Here is an 18,992-nt window from a genome sequence, read left to right on the forward strand (position 1 = left end):
TGTGTTAGGGATGCTGAGGTATACAACAATAAATTTTATGAGATTTCTGGACAAATGAGCCCTGGCTGGCATGGCTCAGTGGACAATGGAGTGCAACCTGGGAACCAAAAGGTTTGATTCTGGATCAGGGCACATGCCTGGGTTGCTGGCCAGGTCCCCAGTTGGGGGCATGCAAGCTGCAACTGAGCTATGTATCTCTTGCACGTCGATGTTTGTCTCCCTTTCTTCCTCCCTTCCCCTTTCACTAAATAAATTAAACATTAAAAATAAAAAAGGACAAACGGGACCCAAACTAGTGTAGGGATATTGGGAGATTTCCTAAAGGAAGCAATGACCAAGGCGGGTAGGGGTGGGCGGGAAGTTTGTTCCCTGAATTAAGGCATAGGAAGATAAAGCAGGGCTTTGGAGGAACCCAAAGATGTATTGCTCAAGTACTGAGTTGTAGTGAAAATGTTAAGTGGGAGAGATACGTTAGAATCCTTTCAAGCATGAAGGATCTGCTAAACTATGTTAAGGAATTTGAAGCCGATCTCTGAAGAGCAGGAGGAAGCCATTAGTTTTATATTTTAAAAGAATCAACCTGCTCAGTTTGGAGAATCTTTTCCCCTTCCAAGCCTGAATCTAACCTATTGCTAAGTCCTGTCGATTGCTTATTGTCTAATCTGTTCCTTCATCTTTGTTCCCACTGCCACCACCCTGATCCCAGCCCTTCTCACCTCAGGCTTAGAGTAAGAGCCCTTTAACCAGTTTTTCTCCAGACTTTCTCCCCTCAATCTACACTGCATACAAAGACTAGACTCATGGTCCTAAAATGCTAATCCAGGAAAACAGTGTAGTCCAAGTCACCCATCTTGGCACTTACGACCATCTCTATCCTATCTAACATTACTACCAAAAATCACTTTCCAATGAGGCTGGCCAGCTTCCTCAAAAATCTTCCTAAATGCACTTCACAATCTTTCCGCATCCCTGCAACCTCTTAACATTATTCCCTTCTCCTCCCCTGGCAGAATGCACTCGTGAGGCATCCTGAGGTCTCCAGCAACAGCGCGTCCTCTTCTCCTTTGATTTCTTCTCACCCAGCATAATATGTGCCAAACATTTCTGCACTGTATTAACTCGTTTTATGTCATAGATAGAGGTCTTAATTTTTTTCTTTCTAAAATGATTTTATTTATTAATTTATTTTCAGAGAGAGGGGAAGGGAGGGAGAAACAGAGAGACACCAATAAGCGAGAGAAACAGGGATTGGTTGTCTTTTTCACGCCCCAAACTGGGGACCCGGCCTGCAACCCAGGCTTGTGCCGTGATAGGGAATCGAACCAGCAACCTTTCCGTTCGCAGGCCGGTGCTCAATCCACTGAATCACGCCAGCGAGGGGTTTATTTTCATTTGTCAGAAAAGACTCTCATATTCTACTCACATAAGCCTCATAAAAGCCTGGCCACGTACTGGATACGCTCAGAACTAGTTAACTTTAACTGAACCGAATCCGGCGGGGTTTGCGGAGTCTGGGGGCGCGGTAGGAAGAGAGGGGGCTGACGCACGGGAGGACAGACTGGAAGCACCGGGTCCCACACAAAATAGCTTCGGAGAAACACGAGACAAGACAGGGTAGAGGAGCAAAGAAGAACAGCGGGTAACAGATACAAGCGACAAGCCCCCTGTGGTGTCGCGAGAAGCAGTCCGCGGCCGTTGGTGGGCGTGGCCGCGCCAGTCTCGCGGGAGCGGCCGTTGGGCGGGCCGTTGTCTCCGCGGGTGGAGCGAGTTGCTAAGGAAATGACTGCCAGCAGCGCCGGGCCGCGCCGCGCCGCGCCGGCCGGGCGGGGTCTGGAGAGGTGCCGTTTCCGCTTCCGCTCCCTCTCTTCAGCAGCCCCGTTACCGCCTCCTGGCCGGCCTCGCGCCTTTCACCGGCACCTTGCGTCGCCGCGCCGCCTGGCTCGCTATTGCCACGCGCGCCCCCGGGGCTCCCGGCTACGGCGCCGGCACGGGTCGCGCTCCGCTCGCCTGCCCCTGAGGCCGCCGGCTAGCCGCCGCCATGGGTGCCTACCTTTCCCAGCCCAACACGGTGAAATGCTCCGGGGACGGGGTCGGCGCACCACGTCTGCCGCTACCCTACGGCTTCTCCGCCATGCAAGGCTGGCGTGTCTCTATGGAGGTGACGCGGAAGGGATTCTTAGGCTGGTCGCTGGAGGGCGGGAACCCGATGGAGAAAAAGGGAGCAGGGGGATGGGGTCGTCCCTGGGGAAGGGTCCAAATAGAGAGCCTGAGTCCCCAGCGGCAGATTGGGGGGCGGCACCGAGAGCGGGCCTGAGGCCGAGAGGGAGCTGCCGGTGCTTGGGGACCCTGTGCCGGTGGCCAGCTTGGTGGTGAGGTCTTGCCATGTGGAGAGAGGCACCTTCTGCCCACTGACCGCCCTCTCCCCGTGCCTTCGCGCCATCCTTTCGTGCCAGCACTGCTCTCCAGGCTCATAAACGGTGTGAGGTTTAGCATGGGAGTAAAGATGAGAAGAGGGACAATATAGTCATTTACTTTTGCGAGGAAGAGGCGAATATATGTGTATGATTGTACTATAGATATTAAAAAAAAAAATAAGTGAGAGGCCTCTTTGGGCGAGGAGTTTGACAGTGAAAGGAAGCCCGGGCAAATAGTATGTTTCAAGTTCTTAACACCTAGTTGCCCTGGGCTCCTCACGTTTATTTCGGAGGCTAGACCTGACCTCCAAGAGTTGTCACCCGTTCGTATCCTCTTCAGGGCCTTTTATGGCCTTTGGAAAATGTGAATTATGTCCATCAGTATTACTCCTTTTTTAAAATTATGTTAGATTATTTTTTTCTCATTTGGGATTTTTCAAAAACTTAATTGTCATTTGCCTGTGCAGATGTCATAGTTTATAGTCTCCTTGATTTGCAGTCATTTCATAATTTTTTTTGGTCTTAACCTACAGAGAACGGATTTTCTTTTCTAGAAAACTTCACTCTGGGTAAAGGGGGAAAAGTCTGGATTAAAATGAGTACTATTGGGTAAAATGGTTTTGAAACTACATAGAAACTAAATAGGAAAACAGGGAACACTGTGGTAGGAAGGAAAGGGAGAAATACCCGTGTAAGATGTGTCTTTGTGAAGATTATTGTGAGATCTAGGCAGAAGGGCCAGGGAAATGCTTTAATTACTTCTGGGATCGAGGGTTTATTCACTTACTAGGTGGGCTTCAGGTAACAGCCAAATACTGTCTCCCTTGGGAATTTCCTCAAATCCCTCGCTCCTCCCTGTGGTTAGCTCTGGAATGGCAGTATAAACTTAAAGGTTTGTTCTCAGGCTCAATTATAATACCCGCAGCAGACTTTAAACAGTTCTATCATTAGGTGTAAATTTCAAGAATGGAGGGGATCCTATAGTTCATCTTATCTGTAGGGTTGGCCAAAAAATTCGTTTGGTTTTTCTGTAAGATGGCTCTAGTAGCACTTAGTTGCCTTTAACTTCATTGGAAACAATTTTGTTAGATTGTATCGTGACAGCTGTAATATCAGCATGCATTTACAAATACCTTAACAAAGTTGGTGAATTTTTGTGTAGCCATTTTAATACTGAAGGTGGAAGAAAATGTGCAACATTTTGGGCAGATTATACTTTACTATTTCAAGAAAGGTAAAAACACACCTGAAACTCAAGAAAAGATTTGTGTAGTGGATAGAGAAGGTGGTGTGACTGACTGAACTGTCAAACGTGGTTTGTAAAGTTTTGTTATGGAGATTTCTCTCTGGATGATGCTCCACGGTCAGGTAGACCAGTTGAAGTTGATAGGGATCAAATCAAGACACTGAGAACAATCAACATTATAACACACAGGCGATAGCCAACATACTAAAAAATCCAAATCAATAAAGTTATTGGTGAAAGTGAAAAATGTGTCTTTTATTTTACAGAAAAAACTAACTGCACCTTTTGGCCAACCCAGTAGTTTAGCTCCCACATTTTACAGCTCAGAAGTTGAAGCCCAGGATGAAATAGTCAGGACACTTACTAGACATTTATCATCTGTGTCAGCCTGAAGTATAACGTTCATATTTTACTGTGGTGCACAGTATTTAGCTTACTGAGTGCTTGGTGCCTGTAATTATCTGACTGTTAGAAATAACGATATAATTTCAAAAGAAAACATTTATGTAAGTCTGGGGTTTGGGTTATTTGGTTGTTTGGAGTTTGCATTTCTATGGCATTCTCTGTTAACACAAGCTCGAGGTGACTATCTCATGTCACAGGAAGGCTTTTCCTTCAGGTTTCTCATTCCATATTTTCCATTTTCCTCTCTGCTGTGGTTTTTCCATTTGTTTAGTACTCTTCTTTTTTGTTTTCCTTATGAATTGGATATTCAGTTTTCCAAGTCGTTTGCCCAGTGATTCTGTGTTTTTTGCTTTCTCTCTGCAGGGCATTTCCCTTTATTTTTGGTTTCTCCTCTGGTAATTAGAAAATGATCTTTTTTTGCATCAGGAGCTGTTTGGTTTTTAGAGATTTTGTTAGACTATTCCTCGGATCCTAATCTTCCTTTTGAGAGATAACCACTTAGGTTTTAAAATTTTTCCCGTTATGCTGTTTCTAAACTTACCTTTTTTGAATAGTTAAATACACCTAATCATATCTTCTCGAGATCCTGTGTGGGATCCTTCTCTCCTTCCTTAATACCTTTCCTTTTGGTTTTGTTTTTTGTTTTTCCCTAAAGTACAACATAGTTTTCTTTGGTATGGCAAGGAAATAAGTGTGACTTCTAGCTTCTTGAGCGAATCTTAGCTTTTCACAAAGTACACCTCTGAGTCTACCAGCTGAGTCTATTGACCTTATCTGCTTGATCCTAATGATTCAGTTGAGGTAAGGTTATCATACCAAAACACATTACAAAGGTTGCTAAAATCCTAACTCATAGATTCAGCCAAAGAAGAGAGTACTATTTTACCCCTTCTCTTGAGGCAAGGATGGAAACTGTTAATAGCTGACATTTTGCACTTTCTGCCTCTCTTTAGCCCCTCTTCCTATGTGGCATCAGGGTGTTTTGAGGAGGGGTAATCAAAATACTACAGTTGGTGTTACCTTCCTTTCTTTCTTCCCCATGGTTTGGAGGGACCCTCAAGCTGGTTGAGGTGTTATGCATTTTGGGTGTTAAGAGACAGGCTACGGAATGGTTCCTTGAGAAGTATATGTGGAAAAGCTTTTGAGTTTTTGGTGACTAATGAGAAGTCCAATATAGTCTACAAGGGATAAAGGTACTTGTAGTTTTTGGTTGTGAGATTCTCTGAAAATGACAAAATTGCTTTTTGTGGGAAGATAGAATTTTTTAAAAAAGTTTAAACTAATTATATTTGCTCTTTTTAAAAGGCAGTATCAATACCTAGAGTATAACTTTGAGTAGGCTGTCCACTCTGGTTATTAACAGTCATAGAGGGTCATCTAGAATTGAATGTAGATAATAATGTTGAGTAGAAAATTCTTTAGCTATCTGCATGACAGTTTCAGATGTATCAATGAGCAAAAATATAAAATAAGCTACTGTAAGCATGCTGTGGGATTCCACTGGAAAGAGGGCGTCTGAGGCTGAAGAGCACTTATGTCTGATCCAGAGATTAGTGTCTCATTTCTAGTGTAAAGCACTTTTTAATGAACCAGGTCAGAATTTCTTTGTCTAGGATGCAGGTAAGCAACTTTTATCAAAGGGCATGCTTTTAATTTCATTAGCATGCAGTACCTCCTCTTCACAATTCAAAGATAGTATGACATGATGTCAAAGTTCTGCCCATAAATATGGAGAAATTGTTTGCTATTATACTGCTCCTTTATAACTCCTCAAGTGACTGGCTTGAGGTCCAATCAGAACTTACTCCTCAAGATGGCAAGAATAGTTTACATCAATTAGTTGTATTGCCTAATCTCTTAGCAGTTACTACTACTTCTCCACCCCTAATCTTTTGGGTTATCATCTTGGAATTCTCCTTTGAGTGGTAAGAACTTGATTTTGAGTGTAGAAATTTAACAGATCTGATCAGTAGCTCTTCTCATTTTAAGCTGCTATTCAAATTATGCTTTCTGGAAAGCACAGATCTTTAGAAGTGAATTTAATCTGGTTCAAAAATGAAGTATATCAACTTTTAATGATATATAGTATTTGGAAATGTATATACAGGTTATTTTTTAAATAACTTTGAAATATAATTCACATGCCACATACATTTAAAGTACACATTTCTGTGGTTAATTTATTCAGAGATTTGTAACCATCATCACTATCAATTTTTGAACATTTTCATAACCTCTGAAAGAAACCTTGTAACCATTACCAAGTTACTCCCTCCTCTAACCTCTGGCAACCACTAATTTACATTATGGATTTGCCTACTCTGAGTATTTCATATAAATGGAATTATATGTCACTTTTATGTCTGTCTTTTACTAAAGATGATATTATTAAGGGTCATCCATGTTGTATCATTAATCAATCAGTACTAAATACGTTTTTATGGCTGAATAATATAATACAGTATGCCATTTTAGGGCCATTTTGTTTATCCCTCAGTTGATGGATGTTGAGTAGATTTCCACATTTTGGCTACTATGGATAATGATGCTATGAACATTAATGTACAAGTTTTTGTGTCACAATACGTTTTTATTTCTTGAGTATATACCTAGGAGTCGAATTGCTGGTTCATGTAATAACTCCATGTTATTTTGAGCTGCCTAACTATCTTCCAAAGTGGTTGTACCGAAGGTGTCAGTTTCTCCACATCCTCCTTGCACTTGTTATTATCTATCTTTTATTACAGTGCATGTGAAATGGTATGTCATTGTGGTTTTGATTTCCGTGGTGGCTAATGATGTTTGAGTATCTCTTCTTGTGCTTGTTAGCCATTTATATATCTTTGGAGAAATGGCTATTCAGATTCTTTGTCCATTTTTAATTGGGTTGTCTTTTTTTTTTTCTTTTTACTGAGATTGAATATTTTCTATATTCTGGATACAAGTCCCTTATCAGGTAGGATTTGCAAGTATTTTCTCCCATTCTGCCATTCTGCTTTCTTGTTGCAGTGCTGTGAAGCACAAAAGTTTTAAATTTTGAAGTCCAGTTTATCAAGACTTTTATAGTTTGAGCTTTTACTTTTAGGTATGTCATCCATTTTGAGTTATTTTTTGTGTATGGTGTAAGAAGGGATCTAGCTTCATGTGGATCTCTAGCTATCTCAACACCACTTGTTAAAAAGCCTCTGCCCTTTATTGAATTATCTTGACATCATTGTTGAAGATCTGTTGACCATAAACATGACAGTTTATTTCTAGACTCTTAATGCCATTCCATTGGTCTACGTACCTATTGTTATGCCTGTACCACAATGTCTTGGTTGATATAGTTTTGTGGTAAGTTTTCAAATGAGGAAGTATATGAATATCTTCCAGCTTTGTTCTTTTACTTGTTCTTTTCTGAGTCCCTTGTATTTCCATATGAGTTTTAGGATCAGCTTTTTAATTTCTGTACAAAAGGCACCTGGGATTTTGATAGGGGTGCTATTCTGTAGATCAATTGAGGAGTGTTATTACTTTAACATTATTAAGTCTGTAGTTTTGTTGTGGTACTTGCCTGGTTTTGGTATCAGGATAATACTGGCCTCATAGAATTAACTGGGAAGTGTTGCCACCTCTTCTGTATTTTGAAAGACTTTATGAAGAATTGGTATCAATTCTCTAGATACTTTGTGGAATTCACCAGTGAAGCCATCTGAGACTGGGCTTTACTTTGGTGTGGTTGAGAAGGATCTCTTGGAGGTGGTGAGACTAACTGGACTTTAAGGAAGGAGTGTAACAGACAACTGAGGTGGAGGAAAGTGGGAGAAGAAAAAGTATTAGAAGAAGGGACAGGAGGAAAGACTCTGAGGCAAGCATTCCTTCTATTGCTGGGTTGGGGTGGTCAGTGCCAAGAGTTCTGTTGAGGAATAACTATGAGAGGTAAGAGATTAGGTTATAGAAAGGGGTAGGAATGGTGTTGCATGCCTTAAATTTCCAGTAAGTTGTAGGGAATCAGTCTTATATGCAGTAGAATCCACTGAAGGTTCCAGCAATAAAATGTCATATTAGGAAGATTAATTTGGCAGCTGGATATATGCAGGTTGGATTATAAGGGGCAGATAGGAGAGGAGTTAAACTATTAAGAGTAAAATAATTCAGGAACAGAGTTACCAAGGAAAACCTAGCAGAATTTAGTGATGGAAGGTGGAAGACAGCCAGGAAATGAAGGAGGACCCACATGTGTTAGGTGTTGCCTGGAAAAGTTAAGATTTCATTGACAGAAATAAGACCTGTAGGGGAAGCTCTTATTTTTTGGAGACTGCTGAGTTCCTGTTTACATATGTTAAGTTTGAGGTAGAGAAGGGGCATCAGATAGTAATAGGCATTTGAAGTATAGAACTAAAGTTCTTCACAGAACCCGAGAGCTTTCAAGAAAGCTGACATAGTTTGTACTGTTTGATTATATACAATGGCTGGGGTGAATGAAGCCTGCAGAATGGCTCTTTTGATTGCTATTAAGATTTTTGTCTGCTTTGTGAAGTAAGATCTTAGAAGGGAAGGGCTTGAAGATCAGGAGTTTTAGGAGTTTAAGAGGAAATGTTAATCTAGAAAGAGGAGAAATACTGCTTTTGAGACAAAGTGAAGGAGAGGTTAGTTAAAGCTGGAGAAATTTTGAGGTAGAATAGGGAAGATGTGGTTAATTAAGAGTCAGTGGACTTGAACAATAAAAAAATAAAAAAAGCAAAAAAGGAATCAATGAAGAATACAGAAAAAACATGATAAATGGTAGTAGTGACCACAATTAACATGATTTCATGACATCTTATGAATACAATACTTGGTGGCTCTGATTCACAGGTAAAGGAAGCAGTTGGTCAGGTTATACAAGGTTGGATGAGGTTTTCTAGCTTCTATGAGACAGTGTTGAAATACTTGGATCTGGCTCAGAAAGGGACAGAGAGAAAGGCAAGGCTAAAGGTAGGGAGTCTGTGATCAAAGATGTAAAAGGGGAATTTGAAGTGCTTAGAGAAGATAGAACAGTTTCAAGTGATAACATAGCTTTAAAAAGCCTCACTAAGAAGTGGACAAAGTAATACCGAGTACTTCTCGGAGATGAGACCTCAGGGCAGATGAATCTTTATGGAGGGCGTAAGCATAGAGAAGAAAAATGTGAGCCAGGTGCTAAAGTTCAGAGCAGAATGTACATATTTATATGTTAAATTCTAGTTTACAAAGGACTTTGACATGTTTTGCACCATCCTCACAATAGTCCTGTGGAGATATGGGCAAGGAAGATTTTCTTATTCCATTTTATAGATAATGAAATTAACATGCAAGAGATGGTTGGCCAGGGATCATGCAGTATACGGTAGCATGGCTACTCTAGGCCAATTCATGGGTCTTAGTGTTATTATTATTCAGAATGGAATAATATTTATTGTACAAAAATTAAAAATGTAAAAAATAATTACTACTCAAAGTTTACTTTCCACTAAGTTTAATACATGATCTTGCAGACTTCTAGCATATCCATGCAGGTACTTTTTTTTCTTTCTATTACTTAATATACAGGATCTGGCAGAAGTAATGCCTGCTTGAATGTGGTTTGTAGGATAATAATATGGGTGTAATAATTTATAGTTTTGATTTGAGCATTTCACCTAAAATGTCATATAGTGTGCTTGAATGTGATATTGTTATGTTGCAGAATTACATGCTTATGATTTTGTAATAAAGATTTTGTAATAAAGAAGGAGCATTATATGTGCCAGACCCTGTATTATGAACTCATTTCCCCATTCACTTGAATTCATCATTTCTAATAGCTGCATATATTCCATTGCAGGAATGTACTGCTTGTAATCTAATCTATTCATGGACATTTAGATGGCTATGATTGTTTTATTATAAATAATGCTGCAATGGACATTCTTATACATATCTTTATACCCTTATTGCTTCGGTAAAATAGACTTTTAGAAGTTGGATTATTAGATTAAACGGTGTGCACATTTTAAATTTTGATGCATGTTACTAAATTGCCCTCCAGGAAAGCTATACTCATTTATACTCCTGTTGATAAGGAATATGAGAATATGGTTTTACTTTACTTTTACCACCACTGGATATTATTAATCTTTTTCATCCTAATTGCAGAAAAGGATGTTTTCTTGTTCTTAATGTTCATTCTTTTGATTGCTATTGAGGTTAAATATTTTTTCATATGTTCAGTGAAGCTAGATCTTCTGCTTCAAGATCATATGCTCTTTTGAGGAACAGGTGAGGAAGGCAAAAAGATGGTTTAAGTAGAGATGTATGTTAAAAAGAGACGGTACAGCTGTGATCTGGAGTGGCATTGCAAGACAGAGAAATACAGTTGATTCTCTTATTCCACTGTGAAGGAGTGGGCAGGAAGCCTGCTCCTCCCTCCCCTACCAAAAAAGTGGATTTAGTGGGACCAGTTTCTCAAATTTTAGTAATACATTTAAAAAAATATTTAATTTACTTTTGAAAAAGCTGAATATTCATGTAGTTCAGCCATGCTTCCATTCCTCTGCACTCTAGTGCCCTCCCATAGTTAACACAGTTAATTGCTTTTATTCATTTTTCTGTGTATTCTTGTAGTAGTACAGTATGGAAAGACATATTCCTACGCTTCCTCTTCTTAGACAAAAAGCTTACTAAATATATCAGTGTGCAGTTTGCTTTATTTAACAAAATACCTTGGAGATCTTCCATGGATTATTATTTTTTTTTAAGAAAGCAATACTTGTGGAACTCCAGCCTTTACTAAAAATGATTTTACTTTATTTACTTATTTTTAGAGAGAGGGGAAGAGAGGGAGAAAGAGGAAGAGAAGATACATTGTGCGAGAAATACATTGATTGGTTGCCTCTTGCATGCCCCCAGCAGGGGACCTGGCCTGCAACCCAGGCATGTGCCCTGACTAGGCATCAAACCGGCAACCTTTTGGTTTACAGGCTGGCACTCAGTCCACTGAGCCACACCTGCCAGGGCTAAAGCGATTTTAATTTAATGTTACTGAAATGTTTACAAATATAAAACTGCATATAAATTCCATGCCAACAAACCACATTACAAAAACAACAAAATTAAAGTCAGCATTAACATGACATACCATTTTTCCTGAAGCTAATTAGACATAGCATGACTTAGGTAGTGATTGCTGAAATACAGGTTTTTTCTTTCTTTCTTTCTTTCTTTCTTTCTTTTTAAGATTTCATTTATTTATTTTTAGAGAGAGGAGAAGGGAGAAAGAGAGGCAGAGAAACATCAATGTGTGGTTGCCTCTCATGCATCCCCTACTGGGGATGTGGCCCGCAACCCAGGCATGTGCCCTGATAGGAAGCAAACTGGCGACTCTTTGGTTCGCACGCCAGCGCTCAATCCACTGAGCCACATCAGCCAGGACTTGCTCTTTTTTTTTTTTATTCTCACCTGAGGACATTTTTTCATTGCTTTTAGAGAGAGGAAGGGAGAGAGAAACATCGATGCAAGAGAGAAGCATCGATTGGCCCCCTACATGCGCCTGAACTGGGAATTGAACCCACAACCTAGGTACATGCCCTGACCGGGTATTGAACCCACAACCTTTTGGTTATGGCACCATGCGCCAACCGAGCCACATAGGCCAGGGCTTGAGGTACAATTTCTAATGGGTTTAGCATGCCTGTACAACACTGTGGCCCATGCTGATTGAGTTCTCCCACTGCTTTTCTGTACTACAATCTAGTCTTCCTTCTACTTTTTCTTTATTCCATATCACTGCCATCTTCCCATATGAACTGTACCATCATTCTATATGATTTATTCACTTACTGTGTTTATTTTTTATATCCCTCACTAGAATGTAAGTTTTGTATGAAGTGTGGGGGTTTATTTTATTGACTGATATTTATTCTAAGCTCTCAGAACTCATCCTGGCACATAAGGGACACTCAAATATTTGATGAATGAATGAACAAATGAATTTTTAAGTACATTAAAGTCTGAGAGCTACTGGTAGAGGATGCGGAGAAATAGACAATCATAAAAGCAAGCAGGAGGGTGCTGAGAATGGTGGTGAGAAGAGAAGGTGGCTCAGTAATAAATCCTGGCTTGAGGAAAGGGAGACCATTGTGGCTGGCGGTAGAGTGATTGGAAGAGGGCGAAGGTGACACTCTCCAGATCCGGGGGATGTAAGAGGCAGTTGGCGATGACCACAGATAGGCCATCAAGGGCCACTTGTGGCAGCCCATTAGCTTTTGGGGCACTTTTTGTCTGGAGACAATCTGAGGGACACACAGAACTGGGTATTTTTTTGATGCTCTCCTTCCTTACCTTAACATAACTTTTTTTCCTAGACTCGTATAGTGAAGGCATAGTCTTATTTCAGGGATAACAGAAGAACACTGCACTCAGATTTCCTAACTATTAGTACAATTAGAAATTTTAAAATGTTAAGGCCTGAAAGAGGAAAGAAGCTATTACTTATACGAGGATAATCAATCAAAGTAAATAAATATTTGATTAAAACCTTTTTGTTTGTGGAGTGCACCTGAAAAGAAGGTTGGGTTGTTTTCCAAGATGGGGCAGAGTAAGCTGTGGCACCTGTTTACCTAGGTGTAACCGTCTCGGTTAAACTGTAGCTTAACCTGGAATATTAGTTTGGGTGGCAGACCATTACAAATTCCTCTTCAGGTATGCTTTGTGGTCAGGGTCAAATGATATACCTCATTCCTGGCTCGGGGTAGGAGATGGGAAGGCTGATTACTTGGGGCATTGCAAATTCCAGGTAGTACTAAACACAGCACAGTATAATAACATTACTTGTTGGGAAGATATTCTTTTGTAAATACATCCTCTGCCTACCCTGAGGTTAACTTCTTGAAGGAGTTAAAACTTTGAAGAAGGTGTTTAGATAGTGTTTTGGGTGGGGAGGGCATAGTGTACATGTATATAGTTCTACAAATTTCTAGTGCTTTCACTCAGGCTGTTTTAGGATTCTCCTAGAAACTTTTTAGATTGGTAATGCCCTCTGGTCTCATTGTACTACCTTCCCTAGCATTTTCTTCCTTGAAGTTCAGTGATTCATGGAGTGGCTCTAGAAATGACTTTAAAGATCCTTTATTCCAGTTCTTCCTGTAGTTGCCACAAATCCAAAAAGGTCAGATCTAGAGTTCCGGCAGCCAAATATTCTGCCATCTGGACTGAGATCTCCTAGGCTGAGTATGCTGGACTGCAGAGGTGGTGACCTGATTCATCTCTCTTCTCCCCTTCCTCCTTCCTTTTGTTCCTCCCCATCCCTCCCTTACTCTTCTTCCTGTCTCCCTCCCCTGTACTTTTCTTAGTTTATTGTTCCATCTTCCTTTCTTATTTGTAGGCCATGGAGGCCAGCTAGGGAAGGGTTAGTGAGATTAAGGTGTGAGTATGATCCCCATGACTTGAGGTGCACAAAGAAGAATATCCTTTGACCTTAAGAAATGCTAATTAATGCTCTTCTTTTTCCTAGGATGCTCACAATTGTATTCCTGAGCTGGACAGTGAGACAGCCATGTTTTCTGTCTACGATGGACATGGAGGTAACTTTAACAGCTCATATTGGATACATTCTCACACTCTAATTCCAGACTTTACAGGACAAGAACAGGTCCTTTTTTCTTTCACTTTCCAAGGTTCTAGTCCTCAGATACCATTTCATGCCTGGTGCTCTTTTTCTCTATTCTACCATTCTTCCTTCCCAATAGGATACTGTATTGGTTCATAATCTCACCAGGCCTAGTTGTTATCCAGGAAACCCTCTTCCTACATAAGCACTTTTTTCTCCACTGAAAACTATGCGAGTGGAAAAAAATACCCAACAACAAAGAGTATATTAATATACCCCTGAGAGAGGTGATGGTGAAATCTATTTTCTGAGTCAGAACTTCTCCAACATTATCTTTTAAATGGGTTTTGGTTGTGCTAAGATAGACATCTCTTCAACCATTAGGATTTACTCCAACATGGCATATAGATATTATATTACTTTTGGTGCTCTGGGTGACCTTACCTTTCTTCTAGGAGAGGAAGTTGCCTTGTATTGTGCCAAATATCTTCCTGATATCATCAAAGATCAGAAGGCCTACAAAGAAGGCAAGCTACAGAAGGTCTGTCTTCCCATAATGTTCACTCTTCACTTCTGTAGGCCTTCATTTGTTTTCCAGTGCTTGGCTTTTCCTTTCTCATTGCCACCCAGCTTCTTAAAGAATCCTGTGCCTAAAATGAGCTTATTCCCACTTGGGCCTTTTTAGAGCTGCCTTATCATTCCCAGGTCTCTGAACTATTTTTTATTTATATATGAGTGTCTCATAGTGTTGCGGGTCATACTCTTAATTTGCACCTCATCCTTGTGACCAGGATTCTATATGGGCGATTTATTTTATACCTGCTGTACTTCTTCCTACACTGGCATCATACTCTTTTGCTTATATGCAGGCTTTGGAAGATGCCTTCTTGGCTATTGATGCCAAACTGACCACTGAGGAAGTCATTAAGGAGCTGGCACAGATGGCAGGGCGACCCACTGAGGATGAAGATGAAAAAGAAAAAGTAGCTGATGAAGATGATGGTGAGTGTAACATCTCTTGTTTGAGAGGAAATCAACTTTTTGAAAAAGTACTGTTCTTTAGTATATATTATTTATGCATCCATTCTAAGAGAGGATACCTTCCTAGGGACCTGGAGAGTCCTCACATTAAAGAACTCTTATGTTCTTGTGCATTAGACGTTGATTATGAAAAGGAGAAAGAGAATTAACCTTTGTTGAGTGCCTACTGTTACTGTTGTAAGCATTTATATATGCATTATCTTTTGTGATTGTGATGGGGTCTTTCTGGTTCTTATTAATGTTTATGTGACCTTTTTTCAAGACTGGGGCTGTCATTAACCCTGGAGCCAGTCATTAAGCCTGGGCTGCACGCCTAGACTGGCACTGTGGGCTTCCTGGGTCCTCAGCCAGAACAGTTTCTAACTTACCAACAAAAAATGAGAGGTGATAAGGAAAATATAGTAATTACTGTTCCTTTGACTATGAAAGACAAAAGCCAAAGGATGGCAGCGAAGGGGTTTCTCTGAGACTTGATAACTGAGAGGACCCTTAGGGGTAGGAAGTGGGCGGGGGGGAAGTTGGAATGCAGTAGATCAGTGAGAGGGACTAATCCCATGAGGAGTCTGGCATGGGGGCGCTGATTTAGCCTCTTACCTGCAGTGGACAATGAGGAGGCTGCACTGCTGCATGAAGAGGCTACCATGACTATTGAAGAGCTGCTGACACGCTACGGGCAGAACTGTCACAAGGGTGCTCCCCACAGCAAATCTGGAGCTGGGACAGGCGAGGAACCAGGGTCCCAGGGCCTCAATGGGGAGGCAGGATCTGAGGACCCATCTAGGGAATCTTCTTCAGAGGAAAATGGCCCCACGGCCAAGGCCCACACAGGCCTTTCCTCCAACTCGGAACGTCCAGAGGCAGGCCACGGCGGTGAGCCTGGCACTCCCGCTGGTGAGGCTGGGCCTTCCTGTTCGTCCGCCTCCGACAAGCTGCCTCGAGTTTCTAAGTCCAAGTTCTTTGAGGACAGTGAGGATGAGTCAGATGAGGTGGAGGAGGAAGAGGAAGACAGCGAGGTAAGGGCCTGTAGGGGCACAGAGATGCTCAAGTTATAGAGAGGGCCTGTTCGGTTGCCATCCATAGCTTTTTGACATCATCCCCCACGACCCACTATATTCTAAACTTTTCTTGAATTCATTATCTCCACCAACACAGGTACCTTTAGCCCTCTTACCCCTTCCTTTGATGATAAATAGATTTAGTTCTGGCGTTTCAGAGTTTATCTCCTAGAGAGAGAACAGGAAGATGGTGGTTGTTACTTTGGATATTTGGGTATTTCCTTTTCTGGGCAACTTATTTTCTGGTTATGTTGCCTAGAAGGTGCTTTTGGCTGGCTGCCTTGGCCTTCCCCAGGGCTTTCTGCTAGGGCCTGCTGAGCCCAGTTTAGGATATCAGTTAATACCCACCCCTTCCCCCAAATTTCTCACCATGATCATATAATTGAATCTTTTAGTGTTCTGAGGACCTGTTTTCAGCAAGGCCTCTTTGTTTTGAGTAGGAGTTGGGGGAGTGGGGCAGGGGGTCATCCCAGTCTCAGTGGCCTGGGAACATCCCTCCGGCAGGAATGCAGTGAGGAAGAGGATGGCTACAGCAGCGAAGAAGCAGAGGAAGATGAGGATGACACCGAGGAGGCTGAAGAGGATGAGGAAGAGGAGGAGGAGATGATGGTCCCTGGGATGGAAGGCAAAGAGGAGGTGTGTGGGGAAGGGGAGCAGTAAGTTTAGAAAAACCAAGAGGCAGGTGTGAGTACCCCGATTCTGATTTTGGGAGAGGGGATCCCCTTGCTATCTTAGTACTAAAGTCATGGTCATGGGGGGGATTCATTCTGCAAGGGGAACTATGTTTTTGGGGTAGAATTGTCTCAGAAAAGGGAGAGAGTATGATACAGTCTCTGGAAAGATTAAGTCCATGCTCCTTGAGTTTGTTAAAGTTCTCTTGGTGGTCCTAGTGAGAGGAGAGAGCATAGGTGACTGGTCAGGGGAGCAGTGATGAGAGGCTCGTGTCCAGTAGCTCCCATGGTGCTTCCTTTTTTCCTCTTAAGCCTGGCTCTGACAGTGGTACAACAGCAGTGGTGGCTCTGATACGAGGGAAGCAGTTGATTGTAGCCAATGCAGGAGACTCTCGCTGTGTGGTGTCCGAGGCTGGCAAAGCTTTAGACATGTCCTATGACCACAAGCCGGAGGATGAAGTGGAGCTAGCACGCATCAAGAATGCCGGTGGCAAGGTCACCATGGATGGGCGAGTCAACGGGGGTCTCAACCTCTCCAGAGCCATCGGTAAGGGCTAAGGAACCATGGGAAAGACTTCTGGGGTCTTGTTCTCCGTTTCAGACTATGTAGTAGCAACCTTTAATCTTCATAGCCCTTGTACCTTTCCAAATATTTTTGTATCTACCACCTGTATCCTTAAATGTCTCTATGAGGTAGGTAAGATGAGTATCATTTCCGGATGATGAAAAAAGGAGGTTAGTTAAACAATCTAAAGTCAGGGCTGAAACTAAAAATACTAGAACTCAATTCTCGTCCACTAGATTATGGAAAGGGGGGAAAATGAATGGCAAGGCTTCAAATGCAAGTCTGTGAGAAGTGCCTAGACTACTCATTAACCAACTATTCCTTGACTTCAGGAGACCACTTCTACAAGAGGAACAAGAACTTGCCCCCTGAGGAACAGATGATTTCAGCCCTTCCTGACATCAAGGTGCTGACTCTCACTGATGACCACGAATTTATGGTCATTGCCTGTGATGGCATCTGGTGAGCACTGGCAGAATGCCTTAATTCCTTTTTTGCAGCATTTTACTTCTTGTGTAGGGCTCTGAGCTACTTTGGCTTTATCATTCTTTGAATGGCTGCATTCAGTACCTTTTCTCCAGCTGCTCTAGGAGTAGAGCCTAGGCAGACAGCTTGGTATCAAGACCCCCAAGCCTAAGGCACAGCTGAGGACAAGCTCTGTGTTAACCTTGGCTCGGGCTGTCACTTCTGTCCACACTTCTCAACTCTGCTTTGGTGGGACTAATGAAGATCCTGACTATTGTTTCTGATCCCAGGAATGTGATGAGCAGCCAGGAAGTTGTAGACTTTATTCAGTCAAAGATTAGCCAGCGTGATGAAAATGGAAAGCTTCGGTTATTGTCATCCATTGTGGAAGAGGTGAGTCCCAGGGTGGAGGAGAGTGAGTGTGTGGTCTGCATAGCCAAGGTTTTGCCTGAGACTAGAGAGCCTGGGAGTATCATTCATTAGTGACAGATGCCAAAACCTGACTAGAAAGTTCCACTTTACCTCATTTCCCTGACTGACCCATATGCTTCATGGACTAGGAAATGGACCATTTTGTAATAATTGTTGCCCATTTCCTTCTGCCACCTTGTCTGGCAGGGCCAGCTTTTCTCGTGGGACTTTAGGTTTCCAGGAAGGTGTTCAAACCCTGAAGCTGTGCTACCCCATCCCTTTTGTAGCTGCTGGATCAGTGCCTGGCACCAGACACTTCTGGGGACGGTACAGGGTGTGACAACATGACCTGCATCATCATTTGCTTCAAGCCCCGAAACACAGCAGAGCTTCCGCCAGAGAGTGGCAAGCGGAAACTGGAGGAGGTGCTTTCTACTGAGGGGGCTGAAGAAAATGGCGACAGTGACAAGAAGAAGAAGGCCAGGCGGGACTAGCGGTTTTGGTTGTCCAGACCCCTGTCCCCCTAGACTGTTTTTTGAGCCCTCTGGACCTGAGACTGAGTTTTGTCTTTTTCCTTTAGCCTTAGCAGTGGTTGTGAGCTGTGCAGGGGGAACTGGGTGGCCTCGCTCAGCCCATTCCAAAGAGGGCTCTCCCTCCACACGGCAGCCCGGGAGCCTCCACTGTTCTCCCCAGCCTCCTCCTTGCTCCTTGGGGCTCCTCACCGGTTCTGTGCCTGTGCTCTGTTGTGTTGGAGGGAAGGACTGGAGGTTCTGGTTTTTACTCTTGTGAACTTTATTTAAGGACATTCTTTTTTATTGGCGGCTCCATGGCCCCGGCCGCTTGCACCCGCTCTCTGTTGTACACTTTCAATCAACACTTTTTCAGACTAAAGGCCAAAACCTAATCACGCCCATGGTGTCCTTTTTTCTTTCCTGCCGCCCTGCCTAGGCCACCCAGGTTGCCTGGGCTTCAGACTGCTCCATCAGTGGCATCTACCTAGCCTGCGTGTGTGCGCGGCGCGGGTCCCACACGCAGGCCAGTGTCTCCGGGAGACAGGGCCCAGGTGTTTCAATTCCCTGAGTTGCTGGCAGGCTGCCTGGCGTCGCCGCTTGTCCTTACCCCTTCCTGGA

General features: G+C 42.5%; 1 protein-coding gene across 1 annotated transcript; it reads left to right on the plus strand.

Moving 5' to 3' along the window:
* Positions 1-1,846: 1,846 nt before the first annotated feature.
* PPM1G (protein phosphatase, Mg2+/Mn2+ dependent 1G) lies at positions 1,847-18,767 on the plus strand. The gene is made up of 10 exons (XM_054568606.1): positions 1,847-2,158; positions 13,559-13,628; positions 14,110-14,195; positions 14,524-14,656; positions 15,296-15,708; positions 16,255-16,386; positions 16,734-16,968; positions 17,319-17,448; positions 17,742-17,844; positions 18,150-18,767. The coding sequence occupies exons 1-10, from the start codon at positions 2,039-2,041 to the stop codon at positions 18,354-18,356; spliced, it is 1,629 nt and encodes a 542-aa protein (XP_054424581.1). The 5' UTR covers positions 1,847-2,038; the 3' UTR covers positions 18,357-18,767.
* The last annotated feature ends 225 nt before the right edge of the window (positions 18,768-18,992 follow it).

The sequence above is a fragment of the Pteronotus mesoamericanus genome, unplaced genomic scaffold (assembly GCF_021234165.1).
Source record: "Pteronotus mesoamericanus isolate MK-2021 breed Mesoamerican mustached bat unplaced genomic scaffold, CSHL_Meso_final contig_101, whole genome shotgun sequence".
Taxonomy (NCBI): Eukaryota; Metazoa; Chordata; class Mammalia; order Chiroptera; family Mormoopidae; genus Pteronotus; species Pteronotus mesoamericanus.